Here is a 15333-nt window from a genome sequence, read left to right as displayed (position 1 = left end):
TAACGAAGAGAGTGCTGGGGGATAAAAGCGTTAGTTTGGCGTTGAGCTTTTGTGGGTAAAATTATATAACCCAATTGTAATTTTTACGAGTTTAGTAGGTTTCCTCTTTACTATTTGTCGTAAGAGGCAATTGGCGTTTAATTTTTCTCCTCGTGCTCTTTAGTCGGGTATTTTGTATCAAGTTCTGAGAACTGTGGTTCTCTTATTAATATAATCCTTGCTTAAAAAAAACAAAGAGCCATCACTATCCAACATACAGAGAAAGCTATGAATAATCGGGAACTTGTCTCCAAGAAGCCTCACTTTTCCTAGAACATCACCAAACAGATTCCTGTGAGAACCCAAAGTAGCTCTAGTTGCTTGAGCTTGACCAATGGTATTTATATCCTTCACTTTTATAAATCTTCCCTTTTAATTGATGGTATACAGTGTTATCTAGTAGCAGCACCATGCATATAGCAAGGATGCATGAACATCTGAGTTGTTCCCCACAAAACACTCTTTTTACCCTACATATGAAAAGGCGAGAAAAAAAGTTGTGTTGTCAACATTTCATAACCATAATTTACTAAAAAAAATCTTAAAATTTTGGAATTCTCTAAGTTTCTAAATATTTGATAATATATATTAGAAGTGAAGCATAATTACTAGAATTACGTATCAATTTGAATACAAATTTGATAATATATGTTAGAAGTGAAGCATAATTATTGGAATTATATATTGGTTTGAATACAAAAAAGACCTCTTTTCCTACTTTAAGTTGATTATGTGAAACAATGATTATATATTAAAAGACTCATTCATGTCAAATTACCTGAGTCTGAATCTCTTGAGCAAGAACCACCACTTCATCCAGGTTTGCATTTGTTTCCAAAGACAAGGGCAACAACTGTGTTCCAATAGCTCATAAAGAGTATACAACCATAGTAAATGTAGAGCAATTCATTATTATAGAAAACACATTTCATCAACTATGTTTGTGACCACAGTTCAATAATCCAGATATAAAATTGAGTAAGTAATTGCAATATGCTTCTCATACTTTGATATTTTCTAAGAATGCAACTAAGTAATGCTAAGATATTTTATAGATTGGGAGAAGGACATTATTATTGGTTAGTTAAGGAAGCATGGTTATGACTTGGTTAATGTTGAGTATTTCTTCAACTATAATTCATGCATTATTCAAATTATGATGGAAACACTAACCATATAGAGATACTCAGTGAGTTCAAGATTCTGACAAACAATTCACTATTGATCTAAAAATATTTTAAAATCTCACTTTAGTCAAGCAATTATTTTACATCCATGCTATATTTTGTGGATATTTATGATGTTGATCATGAACTTGCATTAGAAAGAATATGATGTCATTCATATATTTTTCAAAAATCTTTGACCTAGTCATTCAACCTTATCATGAAACATGTATTATAAAACTTTTGAACCATCTGAATGGATTTTTTTAGGATAAACAAAAATATAAGTTGGGGAGAGTTAATAATTTTCGAAATAATATAAAATATTTAGGCACTTCTTGACTTATTTTACAAGAAATCAATATACCCCCCCCCCCTTTATCTATGGAAAGTGATAAAAACACTTGTTTGGACTTTCTACTTTCATATTTATAAAGAAAACATGTGAAAGGGACTAAAAATGCACCAAGCAACACACAAAGGCATTTCCAAGACCAAATTTCTACTAGTAAGGATCGCTAGGCCATGTCCATGGGCGCGCTAGGTGAGGATGGGCAATGCACCTAGCAAGATAGGGCACCTAGGGCTAGTTGCAGAGTAAGTTACCTGTTCTTAACCTATTAGAAATTAGGCGCGCTAGGCGAGGATGGGCAATGCACCTTGCGAGTCTACCTTTCTCTGGCCTATAAATAGGAGGTTCAACTTCAGTTCTTAGGGAGTTTTTGTGGATTCAAGGGAGTACAGAAAATGAGTAGGTGTTGCTAGCACAAAAATAAGTTTTATAATTATCATATCCATATAGAGGTTGTTTTAAAGATTGTTCGATACTTCTTAAGATTCTAAGTAGATAATGGTTTTATAGTTATTTTGATGCATTAGAGAAAACGACAGAAAATAAATGAAGGAAAGTAAAGTGAAGATTTTGGTGTTAACAGTAAGAATCTTGCTAGGGGTAGATTTCGTCATTAAGTATTTATCATACATAACCATAGGTCAGTAATATGTTCCTCTACTCATCTTTTAATATTACCATTTGTTGCTCTCATTTGTATCTATTGTCGCTTTCAAATCCGTGAGATAGGTGCATTACCTAATAGCTTATAACTCGGTCTATTAACAAGATCAAAGCATATTTATCAAAAATAGGTGAAAAGGACTGAAAAACCACCAAGAAACACACAAAGGCCTTGCCAAGACTTAATTTCTACAAGCAAGGCTCACTAGGCCACGTCCATGGGCGTGCTAGGCGAGCACGGGCAATAGAAGACTTCTTGATGAAGTAACTTCATTTTGAAGAAAGGGTTTATACGCTAAGTGAAGATGGACGGTGCACCTAGCGAGATAGGGCGGCTAGGGCTAGTTGTAGGGTGAGTGGGCTTTTCTTAACATAGAATAAAGTAGGCATGCTAGGTGATGATAGGCAGTGCGTCTAGAGAGTATACCTTTCTCTAGCCTATAAATAAGAGGTTTATCTTCAATTTTCAGGGAGTTTGGGTGGATTCAAGGGAGCACAAAAAATAAGTAGGTGTTGCGAGCACAAAAGTAAGTTTTATAATTATCGTATCCATAGAGACTGTTAAGTTTGTTGCCTCTGGAAAAAATGAGACCAGTGCGGGGGCGGACCCGTGTGCACTACGCCTTTTAAGCCTAAAAATACAAAAATTATGTTAATGTATGAACTTGCAAAATACCGCAAAAAATGAGGCGGGGTGAGGCAAGCACATTGGAGGGTGCAGGCCTAAAACATTGGCCTGTCTCGTAAGAAAGTGTGGGTAAAACGAGCATGTCCAACAGATCGGGTCCATTTTTCCATCTCTACATAGAGGTTTCTAGCATACACACATACCCTCATTGTTCATCCTAGAGTATCCCATTCAAGTGGTCATGCAAGAAATCTTACTCTATCTTATGTCAATATCATGGAGTAATAAAGTTACCATAATTTATTCCTAAATTAGAGTGAATACATTGTTTTTGCAGCAATGTTCATAATTTAGAAGAGTTAAAGCATAATAGAGTAAATGACATACCTGAATAATCTCTGAACTGGATTAAAATTCAAAAGTGTGATGTTTTTCTCCTTGGATGATTTTTCTCTAATATGTTCTAGGGTTTTTCATCCGTGGGAGAGTTGGATAGAGTGAGATAAAATGATTAGATTGATTGTTTTTAAGTCTGATTATGGTTTCCAAAGTTCTGTAATGGGTCTCTCGCTAGGCGAGCTGGCCTGCGCTAGTCAAGAACTCGTATTTTGTCTTTTGAGATTCATTTTGTTCACACAAGGCGATAAGTGGCATGGCCATTTTGCGCTTAGCAAGCCCATTTTTTCTACCATTGGCATTTTGCTTTCATCATTGTGTTTTTTTTAAAAGAAATAACTAAACTAAAGACTACTAAAAAAACTATAAGTTATGGTTTGTTTTCCTTTCAACAAGTGTTTATTTAAACTAAAGACTACCTTATAACATGCCTCACGATCTTTATTTTGACCTTTACTTCACCTTTATTAATGTTTACGAGCATCCTTGCACTTTTCATGAATGGTCTTCCTAATACGAGCAACATTTTTTGGCCTTCTTTGATGTCCAATATCACAAAATCCATAGAATGAAAATTTATCAATTGTATTAATATATCTTTAATAGTTCATACTGGTACCCTGCATGTTTTATTTTCCATTTGCAATGTTGATGTAGTTGGCTCTATTTATAGTTACCCAATCCTTTCTACCACTAATAATGGTATTATATTCACACTTGCATCTAGGTCAATAAGTGCATTTCTAACCTTCATATTACCTATGGAAATAGGTAATACAACTACACAAAGGTTAACTTCTTTCCTAGGTAGATCTTGTTGATTAAATTTGTATGCTTCGTCCTACAATTCTCATTCTTTTGGTTCTTCTGCTCTTTCTTCTATGGCTTTGACAATAATTCTTTCATCCATAAGAACAACACTACAATGATCTTTTGGTTTGTTCTTCGTATTTACACTAAATATGTTACTTGGAATATCTGATTACTGTTTGACTAATTGACCCACCTGAGTCTCAAAATTTTCAATGGAGTCTTCAATATTTTTTTTATTAGCCATAGATAACTGCAAAAATTGATTGAGTGTATCCTCTGGCTTTGTTGTTTTGACTTGTTGTGGAGGTACTCGTGAGTAATGCTAAAAATATTGTCTATTTGATGGACTAGCCTTGAATCTTCATTATTACTGTAGGTAGTAAGTAGATAGCTTAAGTAACAAGGTGCCATCTTATGTAACTAACTCATTCAATTGAAAACAAATTTGAAAATTATTTAGAGTAATGCAAAGTCTCACTCTCTCTTTATATTCTAACATGGTATCAGATTAAGCCACCGATCCACTACCTCAACTCCGATGGTGCAACCGTCGTCACCGGTGCACTTGTCGTCGTCTTCTCACCCTACCTCCAGCACGACTGCGCAGCTAAAATCCATGGATGATTCGATTCGTCTCCAATTATTTCTCAAGATCACACAAAAACTAGATGAGAAAAACTTCCATTTATGGCACCAACAAATCGAACCCTACATCAATGCTCATGGACTCACTGAGTTCGTTGTCTTCTCGTGAATACCATAGCAATTCGTTGATGATGATGCTCGTGCGACTGGCACCGTGAATCCATATTATTCACGCTGGTTGCAGAAGGATTAGATGCTACTTTGATGGTTACAATCTAAATTGTCAAGCGTAATCCTTTCTTTTGTTCGTGGTTGCAATCATGCTCATCAACTTTGGGATAGTTTATTCAACTATTTTCAGAAGCAAACTCGTGCCAAAGCACGACAACTCAGAGTTGAACTCCGTGCACTCTCTCTTGACAATTCATCAATTCAAGAGTATCTACTCAAAATTTGCAACATTGTTGATGCTCTAGCATCCATTGGAGATCCTATTCCATCTTCTCACCATATTGATGTCATTCTTGAAGGCCTACCACCTGAGTTCACACATGTGGTATTTGTTATTGAAAGCAAGTTCGATGTCATGGATCTTGATGAAGTAGATATCTTACTTCTTGCACATGAACTTCGCTTGAACAAATTCAAGAAGCAATCACCACCTGATCTTGTTTCTCTCAATCTTACACATGCGGCTTCCACCGGTTCTACTACTAAAGACAGTGTTGCTGCAATCTCTAAGCAAAACACTTAGGCACCATTGCATTCAAATGAATTAGAGTTTCATCCCTCTCGTGGTGGCCGTTATTCAAGAGGTGGTTGCTCTAGCAGAGACATAGGTGGTAGATTTTCCTCCTCCATTGTGTAGTGTCAGGTGTGTTCCAAGTAGGGGTGGCAAAACGGGTCGTGGCCCTCCAGGCTGGCCAGTGCACCCGCCATAAAATGGAAGCTTGGGTTGAGATTTTGGGCCCTCCGCCCATCAAAGCTCGTCCCTCCAAAACCCGCCGCCCGCCAATGCTCGCCTCGCTAAAATCCGTCGCCTGCCAAGTCTGCATTTTTTTAGTTAATTCTAGTAATTTAAATTTTTGATGGTTTAATTTATAAATTTATCTATGCATATATCCAACATTTTTTTAAGTAAAATTTGTTTAAAAGATGCTTTATAAAAAATTGTTCTAAAAAATAAGTGGAAAATTTAATTGAAAGGTTAAAAAACCTATTAATCTATTAAAAAAAATGAAAAATAAATAATAAATAAATAATGCGGGAAAGCCCCGCCGCATGCTAACCCAACACCTTGGTGGGGGCAGACTTGATTTTTATGCCCATTTCTACTTGGCGGGCTTACCCGCCCCGCTCATTTTTGGCGGGCTAAAGGCAGGGCGGGTGGCCCGTTTTGCCACCCCTAGTTCCAAGATAGGTCAGTTTGCTCTCAATTGCTGGCACAGGTTCAATCGAAAATTTCAACCTACTTCCACCTATGGAGCAATTTATAACAATCAACCCTGAACTGCTTCTCCAACTCTATTTACCACGAAAGCTATAAATATCTGGACTCGACCTCCACAACCTAACAGGGTTCTACCTGCCCTAACTGTGCCTAGTGCCTTTGTGGCCAATACTATGCCTTATGCTCCTGCCAATACCTTCTGGCATCCTAATTCTAGTGCTTCCTTCCAAGTTATAAATGATCCTAAGAATCAGCAGCAATTAGCACCCTTTGAAGGCCATGATTAGATCTTCAATGGCAATGGTCAAGGTTTGAAAGTAAATTCCTCAGGTTCCAGAAGTTTTACTTCTCCAACACAATCTCACACACCCCTCACACTTCATAAACTTTTACTTATTCCTACTATAACCAAGAACTTGATTAGTGTCAGTCAACTTTGTTGTGACAATGCAGTTTATTTCCAGTTTACTTCTGACCAGTGCCTTGTCAAATCTCAGGCTTCTCATGAAGTCATGCTTGAGGGATCTGTTGGCACTGATGGATTGTATGAGTTCTCTTCAATAGATGTGTCTAGGTCCAACTCTGAGGCTTTCACCAGCTCCATCTTATGCTCCTTGTCCCCTAGTATTAATTTTGTTAATGTATATTTTTTTGTTGTTAATTTTAGCACTACAAATAAGTGGCATTTGAGGTTACGCCACCCTAGCTTGCAAACTCTCAAACTTCTACTTAACAATTGTAATGTTTCCTTCAATAATAAAGGCTACATTTCCTTTGTACTGCTTATTGTATGGGCAAGTCCCATAGAATTCCCTCCTCACCATCACACATTATTCACACTAAGCCTCTAGAATTGATTTATAGAGATCTATGGGGACCCTAACCTAGTGTGTCCACTTTAGGCCCCAAGTATTATATGTCATTTGTTGATGCATATACAAAATTCACTTGGATTTATTTTCTTAAAAACAAGTCTAAAGCCTTGGACACTTTCAAATAGTTTAAAATAGTGGTTGAGCTACAACATGGACTTCCCATTAAGTCTTTTCAGTCAGACTGTGGTGGAGATTTTAGACCCTTCAATAAATTTCTTTTTTAACTAGGTATTATGCATAGGATCAGCTGTCCTCATACACACCATCAAAATGGTGTCATAAAAAGAAAAGACAGGCACATAGTGGATACCGGTCTTACCCTACTAAGTCAAGCTTCCTTACCTCTAAACTATTAGGACTTTGGCTTCTCCACTGCTATCTACTTGATAAACAGACTGCCTTCAGCCTCTGTTAACTTTCAAGTGCCCTATTCTATTCTATTTGGAATTATGTCCGACTATTCCTTTCTTAGAGTGTTTAGGAGTGCTTGCTTCCCTCTATTAAGACCTTACTCCACTCATAAGTTCAACTTCAGATCTCATGAGTGCATTTTTCTAGGGTATTCAACATCTCACAAAGGTTATAGGTGTCTATCCCCTTGTGGTAGACTCTACATCTCTAACGATGTACTTTTTAATGAGTCAAGGTTCCCCTATCCTGAACTATTTCAGTCTCCCAAACCAACCCTCACTCATAATTCCTCATCCACAATTTCTCTGTCACCTTTACCTATTTTCTCTAGCAATCCTTCCTCATTATCTCCTGTAGAACTTCTACCTCTTACTTCTTCTTCTGCTACAACTCTAGGTGTCAATCAGTCTCCTAGTGGTACACATACTTCTACATCAGTCAATACTACTTCTGATTCTCACAATCCTCTTTAGAGTAATGTAAAGTCTCACTCTCTCTTTAGATTCAAACATTCATCTTTGATTAAAATTGTTGCTCCATAGGAAGTTGTTGTTCTGATATTATTCAGGCCTTTGGTTGCATATATAGTTTACTTCTTCATCAGTAGATGGGAAAATCTGGTTAAATGGTCTCCTCTAGAGAGTTCACAAAGTGCAATGTGCCTTTGTTGAGGTACTTTGTGCATATCTTTCAATTGTTGTGCCAATTTTGATAGTTGTTTTGTCAATTCATCCACCATATGGGTCAACAACTTGTTTTGAGCAAGAATAACATCATTGCTATTTAGCTCCATGATACCATTCTTCCTCTAGGAATGGTTTATGTTGTGTTGTCCTTGATGATCACTGAGTGTCATTTGCTAAATAATTGTTGTTGAATCATGGTGTGCCACCATTGTTGTTATTTTTTTGTGTGATAACTTTAGCCATGTTTCGTTGTTTTCAAATGGAAGACTCTTTTAGATCCAACCTCTTGACTTTTTAATTCTTTTTCCTGCTTTTATAGTTATTTATGCATGTGGTTATTTCGCTTTCGGGATCGAATAACAATTTTCTACAGGAACCTTACCTCACATAAACCAGTTATAACATAACTAATTCTAGATGGTAATAGGTTAGTGGCTATAAACAAAATATACATATATTAACATATATGAGTAGATATAAATAATACTTACAATAATAAAAACTATCGCAATGTTTTTTAAAAACTAGCACTAATCCTCGACAACGACGTCATTTTGATGCGAGCACAAAAGTAATTTTTATAATTATCGTATCCATAGAGACTGGTAATTTCAAAGATTGTTCAACAGTTTTTAAGATTCTAAGTAGAAAAGGTTTTATAGTTTTTGATGCATGAAAGTAAATAACATAAAATAAATGACAGAAAGTAAAATAGAGATTTCAGTGTAAATAGTAAGAAAGCTTGTTAGTGGTAGATTTCATCATTACATTTTATCAGACATAACCATAGGTTAGTTATATGCTCCATTACTTAACATCGCGAGATCAATATATTACTCCCTCTGTTCCTTTATAAGTGTCACTTTTGTGAAAATAAATTGTTTCAACTTAATTGTCACTTTCAAATTTCAATATAGTAATCATTATAGTTTTTCAAAATTTCCCCTAACTAATTATTATGAGAGAAAAAAGTACATTGAAATGATTAAGAGTTAAGGGTATTATAGACAAAGGAAAAATTATAGTTTAAAAAGTAACCGTCATTATTAGTTTTTTTTGTATGTGTAAAAAGTCAAAATGTGACAATTAAAAAGGAACGGATGGAGTACCTAATAGTCGATACCTTAGTCTATTAGCCAACATAAAGCATTCAGTTCCAACAGTTATAAAGTAGAAAGACTACTGATCCTACTACCGTACGTGCAAATATAGAACTTAAACCTATTTCTAGGAATTAGTATCCAATAGATGATAATCTTAGATCGAGTAATGATAAGTACCTTTCAAATGTCAAGTCACACCATGAAAATAAGTTTTATGTAACAAATCTAAAACAAACCTTATGATTAAAGAGACATTATTATTAAAACTTGAGTAGACTTACATAAAACACAATCATCTATTTAATATAAAAATATAATGACTACATTTAACCCCTAATAAATAGATTTTAAGTTATGTTTACTCATCTTATTTGTGATGCTAATCCCATGAAAAGGAGTTTCAAAGTTTATCTTGTTAGATATTTCGGTAAAATCGAATGGATCCAGGCTGAATCGCGAATGAAGTCACTTTTCTTAAAAGTATTTCAAGCACACCCTCGGTTGTCTTAGAGTTGGAACGGCCTGAATACTCAGGATAATTCAGCCTTACTCGAGTCTGCACAAGACCGGTGAAGAAAATCGAATGCAAGGAAGCTATCTAGAAAATATATTAGAGGATAACTATTTTGTGTGTTGATTCCGAAATAAGAAGCATGTATTTATAGGTCATGCAAGTGTTGTTTCATAAGTTTGCAACTCTTGATGAAACAACACCATTTCAATGTATATTTGCAATGGTTCATAAAAATACAATGCACCACTTCATGAAGTGTGTATTTCGAATTCAAATTTCAAAATTCAAACTTTAAGCAATGATCAAATCTGGAGCGATAATAAAAACAAACTCACAGTATTCCGGTCGGAGCGCCACTGGCGCCGCCTCATTAACGTCGCGAATAGCCTGATCGCTCTGATGCGACGTGCCTAAGTGCTCAAGTGTCGTCTACAAGCCGCCACTAGCGCCTCTACGCCCACGCCCTCGGACCCGGTTCCGGAGCCAGAGCCGGTGGCGACACCGGCGAGGGTGTTTTTGGTAGAGACAAGTGGCATAAGGCTTGGGACCACCACATATGTCTATGTGGCACTTTATCCTCTTTGGCTCTTTTGGAAACTACATTGATCCAAGGATTTTATAAATGCTTTTAGAGTTTACTCCACTTTCTATGTGGGACTATTTATGAAGCATTTATTGCCAATTAACTCTATTTCACTTTTGTAATTTTGGAACACAACTTGATGAAATTAAAGCTCATAATTTCCAACAATCCCCCACTTGTTCTAATAATGACAAAGTTAATAATTCCAGAAATGAGATATAAAGAGTGTTAATACAGTTAGGTATCTTTCGATTTAAAACTTAACCTTAGTGAGGACTGTCGCCCTCGGTTTTTTATATCTCGCGTGAGATACGAACTGACTCTTCTTTTGTTTTTGAGTTTTGAAAATCAGAGAGTCGCCACCGACTTTTATTTTATCCAATTAAGGAAAGGTTTATAAAAGAAACAGAAAAAGACCTTTAAGAGATTTTGGGTTCGGGGGTAGGTTATACAAAGGGAAGGTATTAGCACCCCTTTGTATCAATGGTTATCCATGGGCTCTTAATTGCTTAGCTCACTTGTTTGAATCATTTATCTTGCCTTGAAATGCTTGTATGTGGTTTTAAAATACCTTTGTAAATTGGCTTTGTAATGATCCTTGTGCGGATGTATACAAAGTGTTATATCTTTCGAAAAGATGTTTTGAAAAAAGATCTTTAATTTCGTAATGATCCTTATTTGGATATATACAAAATGTTGTCTTTTTTGAAAGTTTTGTTTTGAAAAACAATGAATATGTGAGACATTTGTTGTTTTGATTTGAGCAAGCAATTAGGAGATCTACCCTAAATTTATAAGGTCCTTTCCCATTTCTTTTAGAAAATTCTCTTTTGACCGGATGTAAACAAAAGTTTGGATTTGTATTTGAAACAGTAGAATGGATTTTGAAGAGAGTAACAAAGGGATTACCCTAAGAGGTGCAAGTGTGATTGTGTTTTGATTCAGATATTTTTGTTTTTGAAGTTAGTGATCTAACGCTTCAGTTTTTATCTTTGACATACACGCAGTTTTATATGTACAGAATTTAAAGTGCGGGAATGTAAAATGCGGAAAGTAAATCTACGCTATTACATCGATTGTGCGGGAAATGTAAACTACGCTATTTACATGATTTTGACAACCTATACACTTTATCTAGGAATTTAAATTGCAATAAGATAAAAGGAAGTATTTTTTGGATTTTTTGTATGGTTGATTTTAATTAGAATTAATGCATAATTAATTTAATTAAATAAGAAAAAGGTAGAAAGAAAATTTAAACCTAAAAATCAAGTCTAAAATATGTTCATATTGCTTTTTAATTAATTTTAAAACAAAAACTAATTTTTTTTGGATTTTTTGAAGTTGTTTTGGAAATTTATTAAGCTAATTAACATATAATTATATAAACAATTATACAAATAATTTAAACTTAAAGAGAAAAATATTCTAAATATGTACAAAATTAGTCTATAATATATAAACCTAATTTAATAAAAAGAACATATTTTTTCTGATTTTTTTGATAGGTTGAAATAATTAAAAAAAACAAATATATAAATATATACTAATTAATTAAACAAAATATTTTAATTATTAAGAAAAATAAAATATTTTTGTGTAAAAAATTAATAGATTATTTTATAAACCTAAAAATATTTTTATTATATTTTTTGGTTTTTAAAACTATTTTAAATTAATTTTGCAAAGAAAACTAAATAAAATAAAAAATAATAATAATGTAATCATGTGTGGTGGATGAGAGAGTCCATGGTATGGACTGGCGAAGCGTATGCGTTGGATGGAGTGATCAGATTGATCTGATGGACACGGACGCATGGCACATGGCTTGTTTCTACGCTGCAAAACACAGAATCAGAAAATTTAAAAAAATAAAACGCGCGCGCTCTGGCCAGTAGGAATGCGCCACGTCTTGTCTTCCTCATCAGAAATGCTCTTTTACACCGCTCATTTGCAGGAGCTGTAAAAAGCTTCAACCTATTACACCTGTGCAACACGAATACAAGCAAAACGTGAAAGAAATTTGGCGCGAGGCCATGGTTCAATTCGTCTGGTTCATACGAGTTCAATGGTACCACTTTGAACTTGTAATTTTTCCTAATTCGAGAAGCCCTAAATTTGAGCTCAAGAACCCTAAAATGGTAACTTCGTGAATACGTGACCAAACCTTAATTAAATGTCCAGAAACGATCAGAACATCAAACCAAGTTCAAATATATGATTACATCGTGCTAAATATGCATGTATAATGAGATACGAGGTGATTTATGTTTGAACAAACCGTGGCTTGTGTGGCTCGATTTGTGAGGCTTTGATGCTTAAAATTTATTTGAATAGGTTCAATGAAGTTCAGAGATGATGTTTGAATACTTAGTTTGGATTAAAACTAGCTTGAACTCAAAATTCGAAATTTGAATTTCTTTGAAATTTTCAAGTTGCTACAAGTATGATACAAGCATGGATTTGGTTCTGAGATTGTGTTTCCTGTGTTGCTGAAGCATGCTACTTCATTTATAAGCAAAGAAGTGCTGCAAATTGAAGCTAAGAAGCATTGATTGCTTTGTTGAACTTTTGATTTTTTAATATTAAAAATCTTTGAATTTTTGACCATGGCTTGATTTTCTTCATCTCTCTTGCTCTAGGCCTGCTATGTACTTCTCTTGCTGCAGAGTTGAATCATTCTTGATGGCTTTAGCTTAAGATCAAAGCAATGTACCATTATCCTTCACCATTTCTTTTTTAATTTAACTTTAAATGTAATAAAATTAAGCCAAAAAAGAAATAAAAATGTTATGGGCCTTAGGTTGGTCGTGGGAGGCCCTTAACATTGTTAGAATCATGTTTGGATCATGAAAATTTGGCCCCTTTTGGAAAAAAAACATTTTTGATCAATGTTGGTTTCATGCATTTTCCCAAAATTTAGCCAACTTCAACAAGGCATAAATCCCTCAATTTTGATCATATGAAGGAGTTCTTGTACTTTTTAGAAACTTCAAGATGTCCTCTACAAGCTACTTTGGAAACCTTTTTTCATTTGGAGACGTTATCTTGATGTTATGGCGTTTGACAAAAAACCACTTTTTGTTGACTTTGAAAATGACCTGTAATGTCTGAGCTCATATTTTTCAAATGGTGAATCCAATGACCATGGGATCAATTTCATTTGAAAGATAATTGAATTTCCTTCAAAACAAGCTTTGGTTGGAATTTTTTGAATGAACGAGGAGAGAGTTATGGCCAGTCAAAGTTCAGTTGACTTTTTAGGAGAAAACCCTAATTTTGAAACTTAGGGTTTTGTTGATTTCTGATCTTTTCTTGACGAATTATGATCAACCAATGATCAAATGATGAATCTTTTTACAAAATATGGATGTTGACAAAAAATTTCATTTTTGACTGTCTGTTGACTTTTCGGTCAAACTGGTCGTCTGTTGACTGTTTGAGCTGCTGACTGTGCGTCTGAGTGAGTTGAAGTTTGAAAATTTGTATGGTGGTACTTTGAGACATATGGAGGTCCATGAAATCCATTTGAGGTCTCAAAAAACTTGTTCTCCTGGAAAAAAAACCCTAGTTAGGGACTGTTTGTGTAGGAGATAGTTAAGCGTACCTGATTTTTGTGCAGTGCTGAGTCTCTGCTGATCATGTGATTATCAGAAGACTTCTAGAACAAAAATCTTGGAATTTTGAAATGCAAAAGATTGATTTGATTGATGGTGCAAAACACAGAGAATCGCGCTGTCAGCGAGTTTGACTGTCAACTGGCTGTTTGTTACCAGTACAGTCTGAATCCCGGACTTTGCGCCTGCAAAATTTAATTCTGTACCAGTTGCACCAGTACTATTTATCTGCAAATAAATCTCAAATAAACAGCGTGTGTGAAGTGATAAACAGTAATTGGCGTTTGCGTAAGAATAAATTCAACAGCGAACCAAAATACCGTATAAGAAAAATTCTAAAAAACCGAGTATTCATAAAATCAGGATATTTATGAAATAAAATCCAAGATTATATGAAACTCCCAATTTTTAGACAGAAATCTGTTGCCTTCTTTCTAAAAAAGATGCGGGCAAATTTTGGGGTATAACAAGGACAACAGAAATTTTAATCGGAATATTAGGTAGCAAAGCTTTTAAACCGAGAATCCATATGATTAGACCGATGTTGCCTTGCACACACTCTTTAAAGGTTCTTCCTCTTCATAACTCGCTGTTTACGGTGATTTCCGGTAAACAACCGCTAGTCTTCCAAACTATAATAAATATGATTTGGTTACTCGCAGGATCGACTAGATTGATCCTAGGACACATAGTCAAGAAGATTGTCATCAACGTTCATTCGAACCATATTCATTATTTGTCTTCTTCAATAAGCGTTGTTCGATTAAAGAACAAATAGTCTTGACAATCACTTTGTTATATATAAATGTGACTTCAGCGAAAAGGATAAGTAACATAACATAGAAAATTAAAAGGACTATTGAAAGTAAAGAATCTTAAACTGCAGAAATGTAAAAGACTTTGAAAGTAAATAACATGAAAGTAATTTGAAAGTAAATGACATTAAAGTAAATATACAGAAATGTAAATGGCAAGAAGTAAACGAAATGCAGTAATTCTGGAAGATATTTGAAAACAAAGGATAATACACATGTATTAAAATGGTGGTGTCATACGTACATTTTCTCAGCGAACTCTTTCTCTTAACGCTTGATACTTGAGTAAATATGTGAGTGATTTGTACAAAATGAACACACAAAATCCTAACATTAAGACTCCTATTTATACTAGTTTCGACCTTAACGGTCCTATACTAATCTGCTGCCACGTTTCTCATAAGAACTTCTAGCGATGCCATCTGTTACTTGGACAGTTACGAAACCGTCTTCGAATTTCAAATCTTCCCGCCTGAGTCTGTCTTCGACGCGTGGCAGTGTATTAAACAAACACTACGAAAAACACGCTAAGTAGTAATACTTGAATATATTTACAAATTTGTCTAAGTCCCTGAAGACACATACTTTTCACTAGCTTTCAGTATTCATTATCTTCATAGTGAACTTAGAAATCTTT

The 15333-nt window shown here is 34.8% G+C and overlaps 1 protein-coding gene across 1 annotated transcript; it reads left to right on the top strand.

Moving 5' to 3' along the window:
• Positions 1 to 4595: 4595 nt before the first annotated feature.
• Positions 4596 to 5396, top strand: LOC131597854 (uncharacterized). The gene is made up of 2 exons (XM_058870517.1): positions 4596 to 4792; positions 4931 to 5396. The coding sequence occupies exons 1-2, from the start codon at positions 4596 to 4598 to the stop codon at positions 5394 to 5396; spliced, it is 663 nt and encodes a 220-aa protein (XP_058726500.1).
• Positions 5397 to 15333: the final 9937 nt, after the last annotated feature.

The sequence above is a fragment of the Vicia villosa genome, linkage group LG4, assembly GCF_029867415.1.
Source record: "Vicia villosa cultivar HV-30 ecotype Madison, WI linkage group LG4, Vvil1.0, whole genome shotgun sequence".
Taxonomy (NCBI): Eukaryota; Viridiplantae; Streptophyta; class Magnoliopsida; order Fabales; family Fabaceae; genus Vicia; species Vicia villosa.
The sequence above is the reverse complement of the archived record's forward strand: the minus strand, read 5'-3'. Positions and strand labels throughout refer to the sequence as shown.